This window comes from Acomys russatus, chromosome 17 (genome assembly GCF_903995435.1).
Source record: "Acomys russatus chromosome 17, mAcoRus1.1, whole genome shotgun sequence".
In the NCBI taxonomy this organism is placed as follows: Eukaryota; Metazoa; Chordata; class Mammalia; order Rodentia; family Muridae; genus Acomys; species Acomys russatus.
In genome coordinates, this window is record NC_067153.1 from 48,575,587 (window position 1) to 48,598,302 (window position 22,716).

General features: G+C 52.6%; 1 protein-coding gene across 4 annotated transcripts in view; it reads left to right on the forward strand.

Annotated features, from left to right (window-relative positions):
• Gramd4 (GRAM domain containing 4) overlaps window positions 1-22,716 on the forward strand; it is a 76,040-nt gene that overhangs the window by 10,015 nt on the left and 43,309 nt on the right. For 2 of the 4 annotated variants that reach the window (XM_051160160.1, XM_051160161.1), the window contains exons 1-2: window positions 5,595-6,055; window positions 22,330-22,540. In XM_051160160.1, coding sequence (XP_051016117.1) covers window positions 5,946-6,055; window positions 22,330-22,540 — 321 coding nt within the window. In that variant the 5' untranslated portion in view covers window positions 5,595-5,945. Of the gene's footprint in view, window positions 1-5,594; window positions 6,056-6,243; window positions 6,263-22,329; window positions 22,541-22,716 lie in introns of those variants that run through there. The other 2 variants (XM_051160163.1, XM_051160162.1) reach the window with 2 other exon arrangements.

Below are 22,716 nucleotides of genomic sequence, written 5' to 3' on the forward strand. Positions count from 1 at the left end.
AAGCCATAATGGCGGAGCCTGGAGCAAGCGGCTGAGCCTCTCTGAGCATCTCTCATCTCTCATCCAGAGTGAGGTGAGTGACCACAGCGTTGCTTGTAGGCGCTGAGACGTCATGAGGAAAGGGCCCATCCATGCAGTGCCGTCAGCTGTTAGAGTGAGTGAGACTGGATCTGCAGTCTGATGGTCCATAGCCACCCAGGGCAGCTGCTAGGTAGAGGAAGATGGCTGCCCGTGCTCTAGAGGGGACCCTTCCCACAGCGAGGGACCTTCTTTTTGTATACTGGTTTCTCTAACCACCAAAGCCATGGAACTTCCTTGGATGCTGTGGGAACCCTGTGGGAACCCTGAATGTTGGGGGGCTTGGATAGCGGAATCTCTAACCCAGGTGGCCCAAGGGCAGATGGCAGATGGGACCTGGGTCGTTTGGGCTGGCAGAGGGTGAGTGGGTGGACCAGAGGGTGCCTGGGGAAGGCTGCCATCCTCCTACAATAACCCAATGTGATCTCCACATTGCAGATGAGGAAGTGGGCATCAGAGAGGTTCCCACCTTGCCTTTTGGCAGGGCCCACACTCTTGTCACCCTGCCACCCACTCTGGTTTATGTATTTCCAAAGACCAAGGCTGTCTTCACTCCTATTCTTGGGCATGGGTCTTGAGGTGAAACCTGAAATCTTCCAATGATCCCTCTCCCTACACTTCTGGGTGACTCCCCCCACTATGTGTACCCATGAAGGTCTTCTTGTGTCTGAGTGAACCTCTTCTTTCCCATCTCCTTCCTTGGGGAGCCTCGTAGCAGATAGTGTGTGCGTGGTAGTCAGACTCTCCCCAATCCTTCCTAGGACCCTCCCAATACTTTGCAGCATGTGGCAGGAAGTGTTTGTTGGTAGGGGTGACCCCGCCATCCAATGCAGTCAATGCTGCAGGACTGGTTCAGAGAGGTGAGGTGCCTTCTTCCCCAAGGACAGATAGCCAGCAAGTGGTGAGGCCTGTGGCTCCGAAGCCAACATGTGTCCCCACTGCTGGCCTGAGTGACTGAGCCAGAGGCTGATGTAGACCCAAGGCTATCACAGAGATCACTTTGGAGGAGAGGAGGGCTTCTAAAGAGATACTCAGCCATGACTGGGGGGAGAAAAGCTTCACTGATTAAAATCTAGATTCACCATGACCTCCCAACAGATGTGGACTGTTGTGAATTTCATTCCATGGAAAGGCCATTCCCACCCCTCACCCTAAGCTAGGCACAGTCACAGGCATCAGGTAACATTGATGGGGCTATTAGGGTTAACCCCAAACCTGAGAGCCGGCCAGTCCACCACCCCACCTCCTTCCTATTGCAGTAGGTTCCACAAAGTCGGGTGCCTCCTCCACTCTGTTCCCAGCAGTTGGCTGAAGGCCTGGGACAGGCGCGGAGGCCACTGTAATGTCTGAGGAGAGTCCATTGGTGCCAGTTGCCTGAGTACAAATCCTGTCCCCAGGGCCTGGCTCAGTAGGCCACCAGGGCTTGTCTTGGCTGTGCAGCAGGTATGGTTCAGTCTCTGCAGGATCCTGTTGCCAGGGGAGGGAGGCCAACTTCCCCTGTCAACCCCTCTCCCCGACAGCTGACTTAATTGACAAATAAGTATTGTTCCTTTAAGGTAGGCGAGGGTGTTTTTTTTTTTTTTTTTTTTTTTTTAAGTAATTGAGTAATGGTAGGGTTGAAAATAGTCCAGGGTGTTGCTGTACTCATTCAGGGTGCTCAGCCGCTGTATTGGGATTGGCTGACTGCATAGGCCTGGGTGGTGGGAGGTGGGGTGGGGGTAGGGAGTAGGCCCATAGCTCCTTACACTTGCCAAGGCAGACCTCCCACTGCAAGGGCCTTAGGGTCCAGTAGTTTACATGGATGGGAGTTAGCCCTGTAACTGGTTTTCACTTCCAGGATGCACCAGCCCGAAGGAGGGGTTGCCGGCTTCCTGCCACATTGCCACGTCTTCCTGATGCCGGGAGTTAGTTCTGCCGTGTTGAGTGTGAAGGATTTTTAGCAGCAAAATGAACGTGTTATGACCTATTTATCAAGTATCGCAGAATCACTTACGAGGATATTTTGTCCTAAATTCCATATAATTAGAAGATAGAAACCCTGCTTGGCCATCATTTTGGTTCACCAACGTAACCTAAATTAGAGCCATCTCTGATTGTGTTTCCAAAAGAGAAAGTGTTTGAATAACGGCATGAAACGGATTGATTTTTATCTACTGTGCTCCCAAATGCCAGAGAATAATACAGTTGCTTAAGTAACCCAGAAGCATGTTATCTCTGTTCAATTTGCTGTTTTCTCTTTACTGGTAAAAGAAAGGAAATCTGACTGTAGTGATGTGAACTCCGACTTTAGGGACCCCGGGTTTCTCAGGGTCCTCACCAGTGTTTTTTTTTTTTGTCCCCAGACCTTGGGTAGAATATCTACCGGCCTGGAATGCTCCCACTGCAGGCAGTCTCCAGTCTCCACAGGGTGTTGAGAGTGAGGCAATAGGACGACCACGGAAAGGGGTTGTGTGGCTCTTTCTGCTGTTTTTCAATTGCCTCATACCTGTGGCTATGTGCCCACGTGAGGGGAGGTGGTGACTCCCTCCCTGCCCTCTGAGGAGTGCATGTAGGGCAGGTGGAGGTGAATCCTGCTGCCTAGAGTGGTAGGGCAGGTTTTTAAGAAAGGTTTGGGCTGGGGTATGGTGACGCACACCTTTAATCCCAGCACTTGGAGGCAGAGGCAGGCTGATATCTGTGAGTTCGAGGCCAGCCTGGTCTACAAATGAGTTCAGGACAGCCAAGGCTACACAGAGAAACCCTGCCTGGAAAAACCATAAAAAGAAAAGGAAAGAAAGATTTGGGCCCGGGGAGATGACATTTGCTGAACAAGTGTGAGGATGGAGTTCGGACTCTGGCACCCCCGTAGTTTAAAGAGGGAAAGGAGCTCACCTGGAATTCCAGTGCGCAGGAGGCAGAGATAGGGTCTCAAGCAAGCTGTATAACTGCATTAGCCAGATAGTGAGCTCTGGGCTCAGGTGAGAGACCCTGCCTAAACAGAAAAGGCAGAGAGCAATCGAAGAAGACACCCAGAGTCAAACTCTGGCCTTCATATGCACGGTGCCTACCACAGCTTGTCTGGAGAGCCTCGTGCCTGCCTGGTGCACTTTCCCTCTTACCTGGCTGGCCCCACTCCCTGGTCCTTCCTGTCCGATGGAGGCAAAGGTGATCTCATCAGACCGGGCTGTTTGGGTTGGGGACCAGAACATTTTAGGCCAGGACAGGTGTAGAAGCATGCAGGTAGAAGAACCAGGCATGTGTTGGCATGTTTGGAGTGAATAGCTTGAGGCATAAGGGGACAAGTGAGGGGTCAGAGGGAGGCTCCCAGGTCTCTTGGAGCTCCAGGAAAAGGAAGAGGTAGCCTCTGGGTCAGGAAAGACCTTGGGGACAGTTCCAGGCAGGGCAGGTGCCCCAGGAGGCAAAGCAGTTAGACACAGGTCAGTCAGCCCTGGTGGGACAGGAGGCTATAACTCTTCTGGTGAGGCAGCATCCTGTGGAAACATTTTCCTCTTAGGCGAAAGTTGAGGCCTTGACAATGCAAAGGCATACGCTGTACACACCATCAACCAGGACCTTTTGGGGTGGATCCAGCTCTTGGCTCCATTTTTCCTGTGCCTACCTGCTACAGGTCAGGTAGCCACGGAACAGAGAAGTGAGGGAGTGCAGCACTCTGTGCCCACCAGCACCAGGCCCTTTCCCTGTGTTGGAGTGACACAGGCTCGTGGAAGAACTCGTCTCTAGTCTCTGTGCCCCAAGCAGTCCCCAGGTGACTTGAGTGTGTGGGGTATCAGCCAGCAGAGCAGGTTTGGGACATAGCTGCTTTCCAAAGCAAGTATCTCTTCCCACTATGGCTTTCTGCTTTGTGACACACTCTCTCTCTGTAATGCTCCATGAGATGGGGACACCTCTCCCAACATGTACACCAGCATGGCTCCCTTCCTGGAGAACACTGTCCTCTGAGGATAACAGCCATCATCTTCAGACAGCAGCTGGGACCACTTGCAAAAGACCCCCCGAGACAGGGCCGATTGGATGTTGGCATTCCCTTATAGAAGGCAGTAAGGAGAACTGTTGGACCCTAGGCTGAGGTTCCAGCCACTCTCTCCTATGCTCCCAGCCAGCTCTGTGTCTGATTTATGATTTTGTCCTAGTTGCATGTGGCCATGTGGTCTGGGAAGGGACTACAAGTATCTAGAGGGGTGTGTGTGTGTGTGTGTGTGTGTGTGTGTGTGTGTGTGTGTGTGTGTCTGTCTGTCTGTCTGTCTGTCTATCTATCTATCTATCTATCTATCACAATATATACATACACAGTATACAGAGGATGGAAGGTTAACTGTAGGGAGATTTCCACATGTGCAGCTGTGGTAAAGTCACCATCCATGCTGTGTGGTATTTGGGGGTTACTGTGCTCTGTAAATGAGATCATTAAACTCATTGGGTCATCAAGTTGGACACTGGTAGAACAGAACTTTGGTTTGTTATTGGTGCTGTATCTGACTGGCTCTGTACTTGGAAAAGTGGGGGTAATGCCTTGATATTCTGGACCAGAGGCCCTTAGGGACACTGGGGACTCAAAGGAAGAGAGCTATGGATTCTGGGAGGGGAAAAAGGGCTTCTGATGAGGCATCTCAGCTCTTGAAGGGGCTCAGCCTTTGCCAGCCCCTTCCTGCTCCACACCCCTGGTCTCTTCCATAGCTCCCTCCCAGCTGTGTCCCATCAGGAGGCCAAGATGGAAACATCTAGAGACTCACAAAGCTTATGCCACATGGCAGGTGGCTACCCTGTCAGTAAGGTAAAGGGTTGACAGACACATGGCTTGTTAGGGAGCCATGGCTAATGCATTCTGGGTTCTTCAGATTCCCGGCCTTAAATCCATCACTGTTTCACTACCTTGATCACCTCACTGCTCATCCAGGAGGTGAAAAAGGTGGACGGATTGCAGGAGTGGGCAGGAGCTGGCTGGGGGATAGACCATTGAGTCACTGCCTTGATGGTAACTCTGCTAGCCTGCACATTGTGGTGAGTTTTTTTTTTTTCCTCATAAAGTTCACTTCATGGACACCAGTTTGACTCATTATCATAGTCCCAGATTGGCACCTTGAATGGAAGTCAGGGTCCACTAGACTGATGTTTCTCTCTGTTGTCTCTGCCTGGACTGCTGATGAGGACATGGTAGCCAGGCCCAGCTCCATGGCTTCTGTGAGGAGGGACTAGAGCTGTGTTTCGGAAGCCCAGAGAGTCGCCTTAGCTGGTTAGGTGACATTTCTGAGTCTGACATCAGTTTCTGAAGGTGTGCTCGTGGCATGATGACAGCTGTCAGCTGGCCCGGCCTGAGGTAGGGCCATTGACATAGGACCCTGTGAAGCCCGACAGGGTAGCTTTGTACCCATACGCTCTGTGGGTGGAGGCGGGTACCTCTCTGCCTTCAGGGTGTGTGTGCCCAGCCCAGCATCTTGATCTTCCATTTCAACTAGCTAGTGGGCAGGATTTTTTTTCAAACCATTGGAATTGTGAGGTGAGGCTCCACAGAGCGTGCTGTCTTGTCATCCTGGTATCTTTCCCTCATGGTGCCCCGCCACCTCTTCCTGCTAAAGTTTCCTCACTTAACAGTTGACTCAGCCCCTGTCCATCTGGTGGAAGACCAGGAGCTTCCCTTTTCCACATTTCTTGTGAACCTGTTCATCCGGCCCAACCAGGTCTTCACGCCTGCTTTCTTAAGACTCGCCCTCCCCTGCGACACAGGGTCAGACCTCTGGGCTCTGGGTCCTTGGCCTGGAGGGCTGTGAAGTGATTGTGCGGCAGGAGCCGGAGCTGTCTGATGAAGAGAGGCGGCCTCGGCCTGGCGCCAGGTGTGGCCTTGGAGCTGAGGTGTGATTGTGGATGGAGACATGCCAGGAAGCAAGGCAGAGTATCAGTTGGGCTTCCATGCTTCAGAGCTTGGGTTTTCCCAGAAAGAGACTGGTCTTAGCCCAGAGGTGTGTGGATATGAGACAATGTGGTGAGTTGGGGCGTTTGCAGAGATCTTTCTCTTCCTCTGTTTGCCCCCTTTCAGTTCAGCTGGCTTTCTTGAATTTTCATTAGGACAAAACAAGTTCACTCTTTTTTTTTTTTTTTTTTAATCTGAAGTTACTGTTTGCGACAAGTTTGTCCTGCTCCGGCTGTTGTTTGCCACTTTTCAAAGCAGAGACTGGTCTCTTCTCGTCAGGTACATGTGTCTATTTTTAGTTTACTAGGGTTTGGCTGTGGTGGCCTTTTCCAGCGAGACTTGGATGACTCTTGAGATGTTTGGGGTTCTCTTGCAGGGGTACAGCCAGGGGATAAGATTGTTGGAGGAAGGGGCAGTAGGGGTGGCAGGACAGGAAGTAGAGTGGGGAGGGGGGTGGTAATGGTAGAGGGAGATGTCAGCTTGCATCTTGCTTTTTGTCGTTGCGTTTTAATTGTAGAAGGTTCAGGACATGACCCAGGTGGTCCTGGCCTGGAGCTATGAGCTGCTTCCGCCCCCCCCCCCCCCCGCCATCTTTCCTTTGGAGCTAGCTCTGCAGCACTATATGACTTAGGATTTGCCAGCTGCAGGGGTCGGGGTGTGGGGATTGGCTCATGGATGTTATGGGTGTGGGTTGAGGTATGCGTGTGGGGTCAGTTCCTGGCAGGAACCCATTGCAAAAGCCCTCGGCTGTAGCTAAGAGCCCTTCTGGTGCTATGGCCTTGGTGCAGCTCTGAGCTCCTGGAGAGTAGGGACATCTGATCCGGAAACAGGAGCTGAAAGTCAAGTCCACAGCTGTGTGGACTCAGGAGATCTTGAGGTGATGCCCTTGCCAGCTCTGAGGCTGATTTCAGCCTGGGACTGAGGGAGGGAGAGAGGGAGGGAAAGAGTGAGGGAGGAAGGGGAGGGGAGGTGTGCATGGAAAATGCTGGGGACAGGAAATGGGAAGATTGGGCGGGAGGTGGACTTGGCATACACCGAGATGGTGTGAGGTCAGGTCAGCATGGTCCAAGACCTTAAGAGAATCCAGAACAGACAAGCGGTAGACCCTTGGAGATCTGTGCCCATAGGGGTGAATGCAGGGGCTGCTGAGTTTTGTGGGTGTGGGCCTTGCCGCACTGGGAGCTGCGCACGCTGTTGGGGTACGGATGCAGAGTTGGCTGTTGGCTTTCTCTCCTGGATATTCACGTTGTTAATAGCACCTAGTGCAGGATTACCTGGCTGTCCAAATTTAGCTAATGAACTTTGTTCTTTCAAACAAGACTCTGTGCTTTGGGGAAGATGGGAACATTCCACACATCGGTCCCTTGTGGTGAAACTGCCCCATCCATCTCTGGGTTGTACAGTCCTGGCCTTGGCTGGAGAAAAGCATGGGAGGGTATCTGATAGGCCTTGCTGGGTGGGAAGTCCCCATTGTGGGGCAGGGTTAGTGAGCCTCCCAGCTAGGATTGGCCACCAGCGACCGACCGGTCTCTCTGTTAGCCTGGACGGTGCCTGGGAAGCTTGCTGCTTATGAAACAAGTGTCACTGAACCCCTGACAGGAGAGGAGAGGCTGTCTCCCATGCCACCCTTCACCTTTGCTCATGTTTGGATTCTGTGTGTGACAGGCAGGCTGGACCGGGTCAGCTAAAACTGTCTTCCATAGAAGATGCAAAAGGCTTCCACACTTACCAAAGGAAAGTCCAAGGGACAAAGAACTCTGCCAGGCTTGGGGCAGGTAGAGATCTTACATCCATAAATCCCACATTTTTTTTTTTTTAATTGGGGAATCTTTAATGCCCTCTTTCCTTTGGTTTGGACTTGAATCAACAACTCTTAGTGACAGAACAGCAACACTAGTGGCAGCCTGGAGTGCAGGCATGTTTCCCACAAGACAGGCCCATTGACCTGTCTCTGCCCAAGTCTACTTACGTTCTGACCTTCACCTCAAAGCTGTCTATAAATTGTAAGATAACAAATATGAGGGCTTAGACTTTTTTGTTTCTGTTATTAAATAACTCTGAATAAACCCATTGCCCTTTACCAAGTTCTGTTTTCTAACTTTGTTGGGATCTAGGGAGATGGCGGCAGGAGAGTCATAGGCCAGCGTGCCCTGTAATAATGGGCGGGGGTTTTATGGATGTGTCCTGCCCTTTAATCACAAAATATTCTCAAACTGTTTTGTAAATTGACTAGTTTGTGTCCAGTTACTTAAGGCTGTGCCCTCCATAATATGCCCCCACTGGCATATTAACGACTCTGGAAGTCACTGCCCAGAGCTGTCATCTTCTTCTGGTGTCTGCGCCTTGAGCCTGTCTAGGGCCTGAGTCTCTGTGTGGGGAGACACAGGGAGAGTGTAGGCCTGAAGCTACATGGGGTTTCAGGCCAGGGTCTCTGGTCCCCACATCTTCCTTGTTGTGTGGCTGCTTCCTGCCTCATCCTCGTCTGCATCCACTCTGTCTCCTGGGACGAATGTACTACCTATCTCCTTTACTGCATGCCCCGTTTCAAAAAGGCTAGGTTTGCCCTTCACAGGGAGCTGGTGAGTGGCAGCCCCTCACAGTGGGCAGGTAATTCCTGACGGAAAGTGTTGAGTCTTCACTGAAAGGGAGGCTGCTGGACGTGGGGCCTTGGGCAGATGCGTAATGCAGATAGCAGAAAAGGGCGTGGAAGAGAGCACGGTGCTGGGGAGCAGGTGTATTTGAGCAAGCCCACGTGGCTAAATGAGCCCACGTGGGAGTACAGGTGTATGAGCTCGCACAAAGACTTCCTGGAGGACAGGCCTTGTGTGTGTGTGTGTGAGGGGGGGGAAGACAACACAAGTGGTAGGTGTGCATAGCAGGGGTCCTGGGAAGTGTGTTTGGAGACAGAGCTTGCATAGAGATGCCAGCATAATGCCAGTCTGCTATTGCGTGCAGGTGGTGTGACATTGACAATAACCAGAGGTCTGGAGGGGCCACCTGCCCTTCTGGGTCTCCACTCTTGGCCTTCATGTTGGGGAGGGCCAAAACCATGCTGTGGTTAGGAGGGTGAAGGCTCTTCAGCACTGGCATGAGGTCCACAGGGTCGTGAACCTGTGGTGGGGAGGCGCGGAGCACTGGCTAGGAGCAGGACACTGACCAATCTCGCTGCAGCTCCCTGTGTACTGTTTCTTTGTAATGGGCGAGGTGGTGGCTTCTATCAGGTAGATACATGGGGATGAAGTTGGGTCACTGAGATGTCCTGGCTATGTCGTGCCTTTCCAGCACCCCTTATGCGCAGTGACTGCCCATCAGGGCAGGGAGGAGCCTTGCCCCTGACACTTTCTCCACCCCCTTAGTGGCATCATTTGTTTTTGCCCGAGCCACCTGCTGGCCTCCAAGCTAACACCCACCTGTTTTTCTCTTGCCTCGCCCCTGGGTGCCAGCTTCTCCCAGGCTCTGCCTATCAGTGGGCGTTGTGGACAGTGGGCACTTACTGAGCCATCCTGTGCTGTGTTGTTCCCGACAGTACATTTGCTATGAAGTTTATACAAGGAGCCGCCCACCAGCCTTGACTCTGACCTTTGGGTCCTCTGCTAGGACGGCGAGGCAGGTTAGAGGTCCTGACATTTTAGTAACTTAGAGATGGTTCACAGTTGCTTCTGGCTGTGACCTGAAAGGAAATGGGTGCCCTTAGCTGGCCCTGTGACAGGAGTGTGTTCTTGGTCTCCTCTGGCTTTCTACACTAAAAATGAGACCCTCCTGACTGGCACCTCTCTCAGGTCACCTGCATATAGCTCCTTATGGGACCTGCTTCAGCCCTCCGAGACCTACATGGCAGGTCAGAGGTCACAAGTGGGCTGTCCAGTGGTTGCCTAGTGTCTGATCTCTGAGTCTGCCTTCTGCCCCCCCCCCCCCCCTTCCTGCTTGGTCCCCACCTCTGCCTTGGTTCCTTTACAGGCTTCAGGGGCTGAGGCCATTCCTGGGCTGTGTTTATGTGGGTTCTGTTTATGACTACCTCTTGTACCAGAAATTAAAGTGTGAGGACTTTAAAAATATTTATGAACTTATTGAAGAGTGTCCATGCCAACCCCATTACATGGCAGCATACACAGCCACAAGGTCGCTTACGAAAACAGGGAAGAGAGTCACGGGCATCCCTGTAGTTCTCCATAGAGTCCCCTGTGACAGGACAGCTGGGGCATGCTAGGTGCACTTCTGTGGGTGCTCTGCTTTGAGCAGAGGTTTGTGGGCCCCTCAGCCCCTGCTGCTGAGTCCATTCGCTTGTCTGTTGGCTCAAAGATTGGCGCTGGGTCACTGGGTCTTCTCAGTTTTAGGGGCACCTCCTTTCTGCTGCTATTAATGGCCCTCTGTGGTTGTGACTGTGCGCGGGGAGGGGAGAGGGGGTTGCACGTGTACCCCTGTACTCACACTACCACCACCGTAACCACCACCACCAGCACTAAGACCACTACCCTCACCACCGCTACCAACACCATCACCACTACCACCAAAACCACCACCACCACCACCACCACCAGCAATAATAACAATAACAACACCATCCCAGCTGCTTGTTTTTAAAGCCAGGCCAGCACAACTGCCTGGAAACAGGCTATTCAGCTCTGCCATTCACTATGCCTCACCCCTGAGCTCCAGTCTCAGCTGGCCCCCCAGAGGAGGACTCGAGCAGCAAGGCCAGATTCCATTTCTACCTTGTGATGGCTGTGTCTTCCCTCCCTGATTCCCATTTCCACTGTAATCACCACAGAAAGTTCCATGGTTTTCTTAGTGCGTGCCATGCCTGGAGACAAAGATGAGGAGCCAGGACCTCAGCTGCTTCCCGCGGGCTTGACCGAGGTGCGGCCTGGGAGGTGCCAAGCAGGTCTCTTGTCCTCAGTGGAGCATAGCTGGCGTTAAAGCGCTGAAGGCTGCATGAGAGTAATTACCTGTGGCCAGTTCTTACCACTTTTGCTGCCCCATGCCATCTGCCTGAGCCTCCCAGATGAGCCCTGAGCTGCCTACTGGGTTCCATGTCCACCACCTGTGTTCCGTGTCCTAAATCTTGACCACCACTGCCCTCTCCTCTATGTGGGCCACAGATCACTCGGGGCTCCGTGCTGTGCTTGGACTTGGATGATCCTTAACAAGGCTTCTGCCTCTGCCATTTCCTCTCTGGTTTGTTTTGGTGAGAGGATCCTGGCCACTCCATTCCCTGCATATCCACCAGCCAGTCCTTTACCTCAGTGGTGTGGCCCTCCTGGCCTGTCACTGTTTACCCGTCAGGCTAGGAACACTCTTTTCCCTGCTGAGACCAGCATTCACAGCTCCGACAGGATCGCCCTCATCTTGTCCAAGCCCCAGCACCAGATGTCAAATGTGTCTAAAGCTCATACCTGTAATCCTGGTACCCTGGAGGCTGCAGCAGGAGGATTGCTGCTAGTTTGAAGACTACATAGTAAATTACACGTGAACCTTGGCTACAGCTTGACAGCTTGTCTCAAACAAGGACAATGAAAAACAAAACAAAACAAAACAAAAAACAGCAAGCCTGGTGCATAGTAGGGGCACCCAGAGCACCTAGTAGGCAGTTGTCCTTAGTGTTCCTGAGCAGTTGCCTTTACTGACTGACTGGGAGCCTCCTCTGCCTTTTACTCAGACTGCAGCTATCCAGGAACATTGTCTTCCTACTACCTTGCCCTCAGGCCACTAAAAGAGTCTGCCTTAAGGCCAGCACCTATTGCGCCAACCAGCCTTCTACCTCCCTGGGCCATAGGTGTCACGAGTACCTGGAGGGCTTTGCAACTTGCTTTTCAGTTTTTCTCCTACTCATGGGACTCAAGGGTTTTTGTTTTGTTTTGTTTTTGTTCTGTTTGTTGATGTTGTTGTGTTGAGACAGGGTTTCTCTGTATAATCCTGGCTGCTCTGGAACTCCTTCTGTAGACCAGGCTGGCCTCAAATTCAGAGGTTCACCTGCCTCTGCCTCCCTGCAGAGTTGGGATTAAAGGCGTGCACCACCACCACCACCGTCTGGCTGAGATTTGAGGTTTAAAGCAGTGGATACAAGTCAGGGCTGCTGAGGCATCCAAGGCTGCCAGCCAGCCAGGAACTATGTCCTTTGCTGAGTGTTGTTTTAGGCACAAAATGTTCGTTAGCAGTTGTGCTGTGCCGCCAGTGCCAGGCCTGTATGTATTCAGGGCTTGTTCTGTGTGTGAGTCCCAGGCTGGCATGGCCTCTGGCTGCAGCTGAGCCAAGCTCAGAAAACCTGAAGTCACTGGAAGGGAAGAACCTGGTCTGATGGTTCACAGGCTCTTCACCTGGGCAGCTGTTTAAAGCTGGACTCGGGTTCAGTTAGGGGGCCACTGAACCTTTCCAGAACTCCCCCCTGGCTCCTCACCTGGTGCTAGCCCTTGTGTCCTCTTATATATGAGGAGACATGAACTAACTCATATCCACACCAGGTAGGCACGAACAGTAGACCAAAGAAATGATCCTGCGTAAGTCTAGTGTAGTGAACCAGTGCATTTATTGGTGTTACTTAACAGGAGCCAGGGTGACTCAAAGGCATCCTGCATCATCAAAAAGCCCACCCCAGCGTGGAGATGGCTCAGAAAAAAGCTACCGTGCTGGGAGTTCCCTGCACAGCACAGACAGCTGGGCCACTTGGAAACTCTCCACTTCCCAGGAAGTGTTGCTTTTATAGGCATTGGGAGTCTTTTAACTTTTTGAACTGTGTAAGTTAAGTTTCATTAGCTTTCGGTCTCATGAACCTTCCTCCTCCCTGCAGGAGGGACTGTTTGAAATCTTCTATATAATACCTTGAGAGTTGCATGCTGGGAGGTGGGCCAGGCCCACAAGCCGTTGGATTCAGTTTTCTAGTTAGTGTGCCCTGGGGATGTGGAAGAGCCTGTGCATGGGAAAATGGCCTGGAGTCCCCAGGTGGTGGCCCTTGATCCAATGTTTTTATGGGGCCTCATTGATCATCCAGTGCCCAACATACCCTTGCCACCATGACTAGAGGAGCCAGCTAGATTTCTGAGAAGGTGCTGGTCAGTCCTGGGTAGACTGGCCTCTGACAGACTCTCAAGTGACTGTCCCATCTTGGGTTGGTCTGGATCTCATAACATATTCACTGTGTGTTTGTTTGGGAGAATAAGGGACAGCCCCTGCCACCGCCAGGCATGGTGGCTGTTCACAGCTGCCTCTCCTCCCTGCACTCACAGCTGAAGCAGTTCTTGAGGGTTTGTGTTGCCTTGGGTTGCACATACATAGCTCAGGCGAGATGAGAGGGTGAGCGGCCAGTAAGAAGGATCTTACTGGATCCTTCTGTCTCAGTGTGGCCTGGATTTATGTAGATCACACCTGGCTTTGCCTCTTTCCTTCAGGGTGTGTGTTTCTCGATGCTGGTCACGGGACTGAGGTTCCTGCTGGCCTCCCTAACCATTTAGTGGCTCAGTAACCCCACCACCCTTGTGGGAATTCTTTCTCTTCACAGACGCATTGGTCTAGGATAGAAGGTGTAAGTAGCTACCTTTTTCTGCCTGGGCTTTGTAAATGCCTATTGGCACGTGATCATGGCGGTTGGGACTGTGACAGATAATTGGGCAGGGTCCAAATGGTCCCCATCCCACCTGGCCACTGAGCTTCCCACATCACCATCTGTGGGGCCCTGCTCCTGCAGGGAGCTGCATACTTTCAGATCAAAGGTGGTGCCACCTTCTGCTTCCTGGAATGTGGGCCAGGGCATGGCTGGGAGACAGGTTGTATTGAGGAGCTGCAAAAAGTGTCCCCATGCAGGCACCTTCCCTGGTTGCCTGGAGGATAGCTGGAGTTGGGGAAAAAATTCTTCTCTAGTGAGGAATTCTTGCGTGGGTTTCCTGTTGCCGAGCGCAGTCACTTATGTAATAGAGGTTTTTGCTCAATTACCTGCTGCAGTGCAGGTTTTCCCGCAAGCTTTGTCGTCTTAAATGAACCCCGTGTGTGGATAACTCTGCTGGGTTCCCGTGTATCTCAGAGGCAGGGGGATGTGCAGTTGACACACTGGGAAGGATAACTGGGCCTGGAGCCCTGGCGTGTATTGGGATCATTGCTGCTGTAGTACCACTTACCCTGCCTGCCTTCCCAAGCCCCAGTTTCCTCATCTGTCAGTTGGATCAGCAGTAGCAACCCTCAATGTGGTGACCAGGGCAAAAGGAGATCTGGTGTGTGTTGCGGGGGGATGGATGGTTGGGGAGCTTGTTCTGCCTCTTGTCAGATAAGGAAGGGGCCAACAGGTGAGATGCTGGCCTTCAGACTTGAGGATAGAAGTCCTGGGGTGACTATGCTTGTCAAGGACACCACGACCATGGCTGCTTTGCTGAAGTTGCCTATGAGGGTTGTGTTTTCTGCAGGTCAGAGGAAGGCTCTCCTTGGAGTCAGGTCACTCGGTTGCAGGGACTATGGAGGCCCGGTGGAGGTGAGGACACAGTGCCGGGGGAATCTCTAAACGTGACATAGTCCCAACTGCCTGGCTTGGCCACAAGGGCTCTGTTTGGGGGGGAGTCTGTGCAGTGAGCCTAGACAAAGCCAGGCCACCTGGAGAGGGTCTTCATGTGGGCAGGGTGTATAGCTAGTTCAGGTGGCCAAGACTGCTTGGCTCTAGGAACTCACCTCAGTCTTAACCCCATAGAGTTACAGAGGGACAGGATCACAGGACACAGAAGGTTTTGGGCAGGTGGGGGCAAAGAGCTTAGTGGCTAGTGGCTGGCTGGAGAGACTTTGTTTTCTTTTGTTTTGTTTTGTTTTTTTGAGGCAGTGTTTCTCTATGTAGCCTTGACTGTCCTGGACTCACTTTGTAGACCAGGCTGGCCTCAAATTCACAGCGATCCGCCTGCCTCTGCCTCCCGAGTGCTGGGATTAAAGGTATGCGCCACCATGCCTGGCTAGACTTTGCTTCCTTGAAGTGGCTCCCTGCTCCCTGGCTCTCTGCTCGGCTGAACATTTTTGCACTTTGGGTGTCGGAGTGTTTCTTTCCTGGTGCCTGGTTTCCTCCCCACAACCCGCCACTCACCCACAGACTCCACCCAATGCCCTTTGGCTGCTCGGAAGCCCCTAGAAACAATCTTGGGGTAGTCTGAAAACCTCTTGCTCTCCCTTCTGTCACCTGTTAGACAGGAGGGCCACCATAGCACCCTGTGGCTAAGCGGTGGGGGTTTACAGTAAGCTAAAGAATACTGTTGGTACCTCATCTCAGAAAGTAGGTCTCTGTCTTTGCCACTGTTACTACTGTTGGCCAGACATGGTGCTGCCCTTCTGGTGCCCTTCAGGTCATCCTTCACAGCTGTGTGAGTTACAGACCCAGCTGCATCTTCTAGCAGAGGAACCTAGTGCATGGAGATGTCAAGTCATGTGACTGAAATCACACAGCCAAGGCTGCAGGCTTCAGACTGTCCCTGCCACTGCACCATATGGCTGAGGGCCAATATAGTGGAAGGTGGTTGAGCCTAACTCCTGTTTCCCCACCACTAGGCTATTTACAGATGTGGCCCCGTCGCTAGATTGGTGCTGGAGGCACAGAATGGTAAGATTCATCCCAGACCCTCAACAGGCAACATGCCTTGTCTTAACATTCCAAACTTGGTGCTGGAATGACAGTGGCCAGGGGCAGATGGGAGGATAGGGATAGGATCTTGGGTAATACTGTAGGGGCCCCCCTGGCTTCAAGGAGGCATATTGGTCTAGGGAGATGGGCTGGTTGGTAGCTCTGGGATGCTTGTGTCTGCCACAGTCAGCTAGGCATGGGTAGGGTTGGGATGCGTATTAGAACCGGTCTCGCCTGCTGCTCCTTGACCCCACTTACCATGCAAAGCCTCAGAAACCACTGTTGCCCCACCCACCTCCCTTTCTGTTGCTGCATCACATTTCTTTGGCGAGATGCATAGACAAGTATCTGCTCACCCCAGAGAGGCCACTGATGACAGACCAAAATAACAATTCCACCAAAGTCCAATGTGGTGAACCCATGATTTCATTGGGCTTACTTGGAGAGTATGGGAGAGGGGCTACTGCCAACCAGAGTGTGGGTGACCTCCAAGCAGACATAACACTAGAAAGTCTCTGTGAGCTGGAAGCTTGAGCGTGTGTACACACACATACGCACACACACACACACACACACACACACACACACACACACACACACAGTGGCACTATGTGTTTGGCCCCATCATTTCTTTCTTTTTTAGTTTCCGTGTATGAGTGTTTACCTACATGTATGTCTGTGCACCACGTTCATACAATGCCCCTAGGAACCAGAAGAGGGCGTTGGAGTCTCCCGGGACTGGAGTTACAGGTGGCTGTTAGCCGCCTTGTGGGTGTTGGGAGTTGAACTCGGTATAGCTTCTCCATAGCTGCGAGGTAGAGTCTCCCTTTCAATGAAGCTGCCTTACTCTGTATGTGCTGTCACCTCTCAAGACCACAGGGTCACGTGCAGCTTGGGCAGAATTGTTTCTAGCTAGAGCTGTGTGCAGGGGGGAGTTGCTTGACTCTGAAGGGAGCCTCTAGTGACCCTCCCCATCCTCTTCTGTGAGGGAAGGTCAGCCAAGGGTCTCTTACCAGTAGTCTCAGCCACTCTGTTAGAGATGATAATGGCTGTTAACACTAGGAGAACAGCGCCTTACATCACCGACTGATGTGGACGCCTGACCATGGAAAAGTCTAAGCCCCTTCACGTTCTCGAGGGTTAGGGGCCGCCTTCCCAAGAAGACAGAGATTTGGCCGAGGGCCAGGAGGCCGAGTGTTACTCAACAGCTGGGGGCCCCCAGGGATTGCTGCGCAGGCACAAGGGTTAGCATCCAAATGGGAAAGGGGATGTGGTTTATCTGGGGATCTGTGGGAGAGCTACCGGATAGCGAGGACTGAAGATGGTAGCCTCGGCTCAGCTTGTGGGTCATGGGTTACAGAGCCCCGCGTATCCAAAGTCAGACTCTGAATTCAGAAAGGAGTTTTGGCTGGAGGAAGGTGAGCCAGCGCTGGTCTCAGGCCCAGTGCTGAGGCTGGCAGCCGCTTTTTATTTTCTTAGTCTTGGACTCGGAAAGGGAAATAAAGCCCTTTGTGGTTCCCAAGTCCGGGCTTCTCAGACACTGGGTCCTTTGTGTGTCTGGCAGCCATTCAGTCGCTTTCCAGCACCATGTGCGGGGGCACCCCAGGGCTCGCTTGCAGAGAGGGGCTGGGAGACTGGGAGGATGCCACCTGAGCTGGAGCAACCTAGAGAGCAGAGCACACCCACTGTCCTGCCCTGCTCAGGCCTGGATCACCAAAATCTGGGCAGCAGTATCATCCACTCAGATCCTATGGTACCACGCCAGCTCTGAGGCTGGCAGTCACTGTGTCCTTGAAACATGCCCCTGACCAGTTGTAGCTGGGGGCGTGCCTAGGCACCCCTCCTTCCAGAGAGAGGTGCAGTGATGGTCTGGCCACGAGCACAGCTGATGGCATGGTGGATTGCACTCTGTGTGTATGCCACTGCCTTGAGGGAGTCTGTGACTAGTACTGCGGGGCATTGAGTTCCAGGTGGCACCTGCTCGTATGGAGCTGTCTTGATCTTGAGAGAAAAATGCACACACAGCACTTCAGGTCAGCCGGTCAAGGCAGAGTCTGGTGTGGTCCAGGGAGAAGACTGAGGAGAGACAGGGAGGCCACCTGAGAACCTCGCAACACCAAGGGAACCAGCAAAGGAATTGTCCCGTCTCAGGAAGTGGCGGTACACAGCACTTAACAGGACATGGGGAAAGCGTGTGAGTTAGCTGCAGAGAGTTCTGGGTGTGTGTTTTTTTGTGTGTGTGCACTTGCGTGCGTGCACATGCGTGAGTACTCACAGGACTCCGGTGACTGCATGAGAGGGTCCTTTTGTGGGGGAAAGCAGCCAGGCTGCAGGCTGAAGGGCCAATTCTTTTCATGGCATCCGGGGTGGGGGTAGAGGGTGAGGAGTGGGGGGGAGATGGTCAGTGGGACGTGGGGAAGTCTGATGGGCGTGTGGAGGATATTTGGTGGCTGCAGTCAAGGCAGCAGGTGAGGCTTGAGACCAGTATTGGCTTGGTGGGCAATGCTTCTGCTTTTTGCATCAAGGCCCAGCTAGCCCTGGAGGGTGGGCCGCCGCAAGCGGCCTTTGTCCAGGCTTCCTCCTCTGTAAGTCAGGCGGTGTGTGTGGTTAGACAGTGTCCTCCAATGTCCATCTTTGCAGCTACTGTTGAGCTGTGGTCACCCTGGGGAGGGTAAGACACTGTTTCAGGCAGCAGGAGATGCCAGTGTGGGCGTGACAGGTGTCCGTTCCTGTCCCTGGGGCATGTTTGCTGGGAAGGTCAGAAGGGACCTATCTCTGGAGGCTTGGGTTTTGGTTCTTTGCCACTGAAGCTTGAAGTGGTTTTTTTTTTGTTGGTTGGTTTTTGCTTTTTGTTTTTTGAGGGACCTAAGGGGCGCCAACAGGAGAACAGTGAGGCCAGGAGTGGGGTCTTCTGGTTCCCCTTGCTTGGGGAGAGTGTACGCATCCTGGTTCTCCCTTCAGTGCCCCTGTGAACAGCTCAGCAGGACCCTGTCTGAGGGCTGAGCAGGTGGCTAGGAGCCTGAGCTCCTGTGGAAACCAGCCTGCGGTGCCTTCCATTCGGGTGGCGGCAGGCTGGGTGCTGAGCTGCCTTTGTTCCTTCCCCTCATTTGCTTGCTGAAGCTTAAGGGAGAAGTTGGCTCTGGTGCCAGGGAACTGCAGAACAGAATCTCAGACAGGGCAGCCCTCTTGAGGAAGTCCTCAGGGAGCCACGAGCTCCATATAAAAACACGCTTCCTACTTTCCTCGGCCTGTAGATAGCCTGTGCCCACCTGCATCCAGGTGCTCATGACGTCAGCATCTTGGCAGAAACCCACCCCACACCCTCCCTTCTCTGCAGGTCCCAGAAGCAGGAACAGGACTGGCTAATCGCCAGAACAAAAGGAGGTCACTATCAGGCCCCCTTCCTTTTAAAAAATGATTTATTTATTTTTATGTGCATTGGTGTTTTGCCTGCACGTGTGTCTGTGTGAAGGTGTCAGATCCCCTGGAACTGGAGTTACAGACAGTTGCGGGCTGACATGTTGGGTGCTGGAAATTGAATCTGCGTCCTCTGGAGGAGCTGCCAGTGCTCTTAACCACTGAGCCATCTCTCCAGCCCTTTCTCTCTTTCTTTTTATTTGTGCATGCACAAGCATGCTTGTGTGTGCACCTGTTTTCGTGCAGAAGCCAGAGGAGGACATCAGGTGTCTTCTTCTGTCACACTCAACCTTATTCCCTTAAGACAAGGTCTGTCACTAAAGCTAGAGCTAGACCGACAGCAGCCAGCAAGTCCCGGTGCCCCTCCTGTCTTCATCTCCGACGACATCAGAGCTAGAGGTATGCATGTGGTTGAGTTTGTCTTTTTATATGGGTGCTGGGGATTTGAACTCAGGTCCTTGTGCTTGTATAGCCAGCCATCTTACCCACTAGGTCCTCTCCCCAGCCCTTGATCCTGCTAGTTTAGAGCCATAGGCACTGAAGTTCCCAGAAGCGGGATGAAGAAGGAAAAGGGGCTGGTGTTCAGTGAGGAAAGTGGATGAATATAGTTTACCACCACCGAATACACCCTTAAAAGAGCTTTACAGTCTATGGTGTGTGCACCTTACTGTAATAGATAAATCGCTGGAACAAAGCCAGTGCCAGGCACAGTGATGCATTTGGAGAGACTTTTTGAAGCCACTCTAGGCCAGCACCCAGGTTGTATCTTCTCTCCTATTTGTACAGTGTGACCACAGGGCTGTGGTGTTTTGCCACTGGTGTCCTGTGTGAGGCTACAGTAGACACACCATTGCCCCCACCCTGTGCATGCTTGGTAGTGGGTGAGACAGTGAGGATTTCCACATACCTGATATGCTCTCTCCCTCTTGTCTTTGGTGGTGGGATCAGATGGACCGCTGGCTTCGCAGATCTGTGTTCTAGGATCCTGACACACCTGCAGTGTTCGTGTGCATTGGTTTACTGTTTGGTAACACAGCCAGTTTTTGTGTGAGCTAGGAAGTGGTCTCCTCATTCCCCCGTTTGTTTATGTAGCCCTGGAAAATTTGAAAAGCTCACGTTGGCTATGGTGTTTCCAATTTCATTGTGTATGCTTTTGCTTTTAAACAAGTGTGAGCTTTTTTTGTTTTGTTTTCACGTTTGTCCAGGAGTCTGCATACTTTTTGTGTCTTGTGAATTTATTTTTCAGTCTCTTTAAAACTTTTTTTTAAAAGATTTATTTATTTTATATTATGTATATTACGAGAGTTTTGCCTGTATGTATGTATGTGTGTACCACGTGCTTGCCTGGTGCCTGCAGTGGTCAGAGAGGGCACCTGATCAGATGGTTGCCAGCCAGTGTGCATGTGCTGGGAACTGGTCCCATAGAAGGGCTGCTGGCTCTTAACTGTGCTGAGCCGTCTCTCCAGCCTCTACTCCCAGTCTCTCCGTGTAGACTGTGGTCTCCTCTCTGGTGTTCTATCGTGTGTTTTTCAACTTAATGTCTTTTGGTGCCCCTGAAATTCATGGTTCCTGTATGCATTGTATTTTTGTGTGGCTGGCGTGTGCTCCCACCCTGCCTGCCCCACCCGCCACACCACCTGGTGGCCCTTTGGACAGGCTGCATGCCTCCACCGTTCTGCAGTTAGAGCAGAGCAAATTCTTTTTCTTTCCGTGCTGCTTTTGGTTCGTTTGCCTTTCTTTCCTGACACAATCAAGGATCTAGCATCATAAAGCCCCTGCAGTATTAGTGTGCTGGCGTCGAGCTTGCCGTGTAGCGGAGGTTGACTTTGAACTTCTGACCCTCCTGCCTCCATCTCCCAAGTGCCAGGATGGCAGGCATGTATCACCACCGTGCTGGGGATTGAACCCAAGGTCCCATCATGCTAGGCAAGGATACTAACTGCTGAGCCAGTCCTTCCTGACCCTCAGAGCAACTTTGACACATTCCGACCCAGGTCTTCCAACTTCCACCATTAGTGAATCTTGTCCCAGGCCTGGATACTGCGGAGCACAGGAGCCTTGGGGGCAGGCAGGCTTGTCTGTCGCAAGACTATGTCCAGGCTGTGATTTATCTGTACGCTGAGGACTTCCGTGCTGCTGCCCCAAACAGGAAGCTCTTCTCATCTTGTTGCAAAGAGTCCACCCAGTTCACTCCCCCCTCCCCCCGCCCCCGGCTTTCCTTCTGTGAAAACAATCCTGTGGTTGACTGGGCCATAGGCCCAGCTCTGGGGTCAGGCCCTCAGCATGTGTCATCTTGAATTCCCAGAATACCTTGACCTGGTCAGGATCATTTCTGTTTCAGAGACAAAAGCCTTAGCTCGGAAAGGTGGTGTGTGGCAGAGCGGGTGGGAACCCAGGCATATCACTGTGCTGCACCCTGGGGCCTCCAAGGCTCTTGAAGATGTCAGGGCAGGATCTGTGGGAAGGGAGCCTGTGGGTCCTGACCTGTAGCCCCAGATCTGGAGCTGTGTGGTTGGAGCTAGGGCCTTCTCAGCCAGCCAGTGCTGCTATCGGCCTGGGAATGAGGCCAGCTGGACACTGGGGAAAACCAGCCTATCCCCCCCCCCACCTCCTGGGGATTTGGGGGGTTGCCATGACTCTCCTGGCCCAGTTAGGAGAGAGGGGTGGAGAACAGGAATCCAGGGAGTGTTTATCATTTGGTACACACGGTCTGTTAATTTATATGAGCTTTGCATGCAGCACACAGCGTGTAGGGTGACGTGGTATGAGGCCTTTGCCCAACTTCTGAGTCCATTTCTGGGAGGGCTTTGTTATAGGAGCTGAGCCTCCAAGGCCAAGCCAGTGTTCAGAGGTGAATGGAAAACTTGGGCAGACGAAAGGATGATGGAGTCGGTCCCTGACTATTTTCCCACAGGTCCCAATGGGCCTGCAGGGAGCCTGCAGAGCTGATGCCTCGGCCCAGCCTTAGTGCTGTCCCAGGCAGTATGCATCTTAGTCTCCAGTCTTAGCTCTTAGCATTGTAGAGAGCGATTAACCTCTTCTTTGCCAGCTCTGGGTTATGCCCATACCCTTAAGTCTGTCATACTGTGATGACCCAAGCTAGACCATCAGTGTGGCCAGGAGGGTCCACCTGAGAGCCAAGGGCTTTTTTCTGCTCTGTTAGGACTTTGCACAGGAGGAACCTGAGCAGCTGTCCAGGTTGTCTGTGGTTTGGGTGATGTCTGGTCTCACCAGATCTGGCCATTTCATTATAGACCCAGGCGCTTACCGTCAGCCTCAGTACAGGCTGGGACAAAACATGGCAGGGGCGGCAGCGGGTGGGCAGCCAGTGACACGCTCCGTTCTCTTGCAGGGAACCGTCTCGTCATGTCCAGGTGAGGCCAAGGAGTGCCGTGCTGAACATGCTCAGGAGGCTGGATAGGATCAGGTTCAGAGGCCACAAGAGAGAGGACTTCCTTGACTTAGCTGAGTCCCCAAATGCCTCGGACACTGAGTGTGGAGACGAGATCCCTCTGAAGACACCACGGCCCTCGACCCGGGACAGTGAGGAGCTCAGGGACCCTGTGAGTATGTCAGTCCCCTGGTGTTTTACATCTCTCGATGTGGACAGTGTGGGTGTGTGGGGGGCAATTATACCCAGTTCATAGGTAGCCAAGTTCAGTATGGACATGGGAAGACTCATGCCTGTTGCTTAGACAAGCTCAAAGGCCCAATTCTCTGTCCCCCGTTGCCTGTCCAC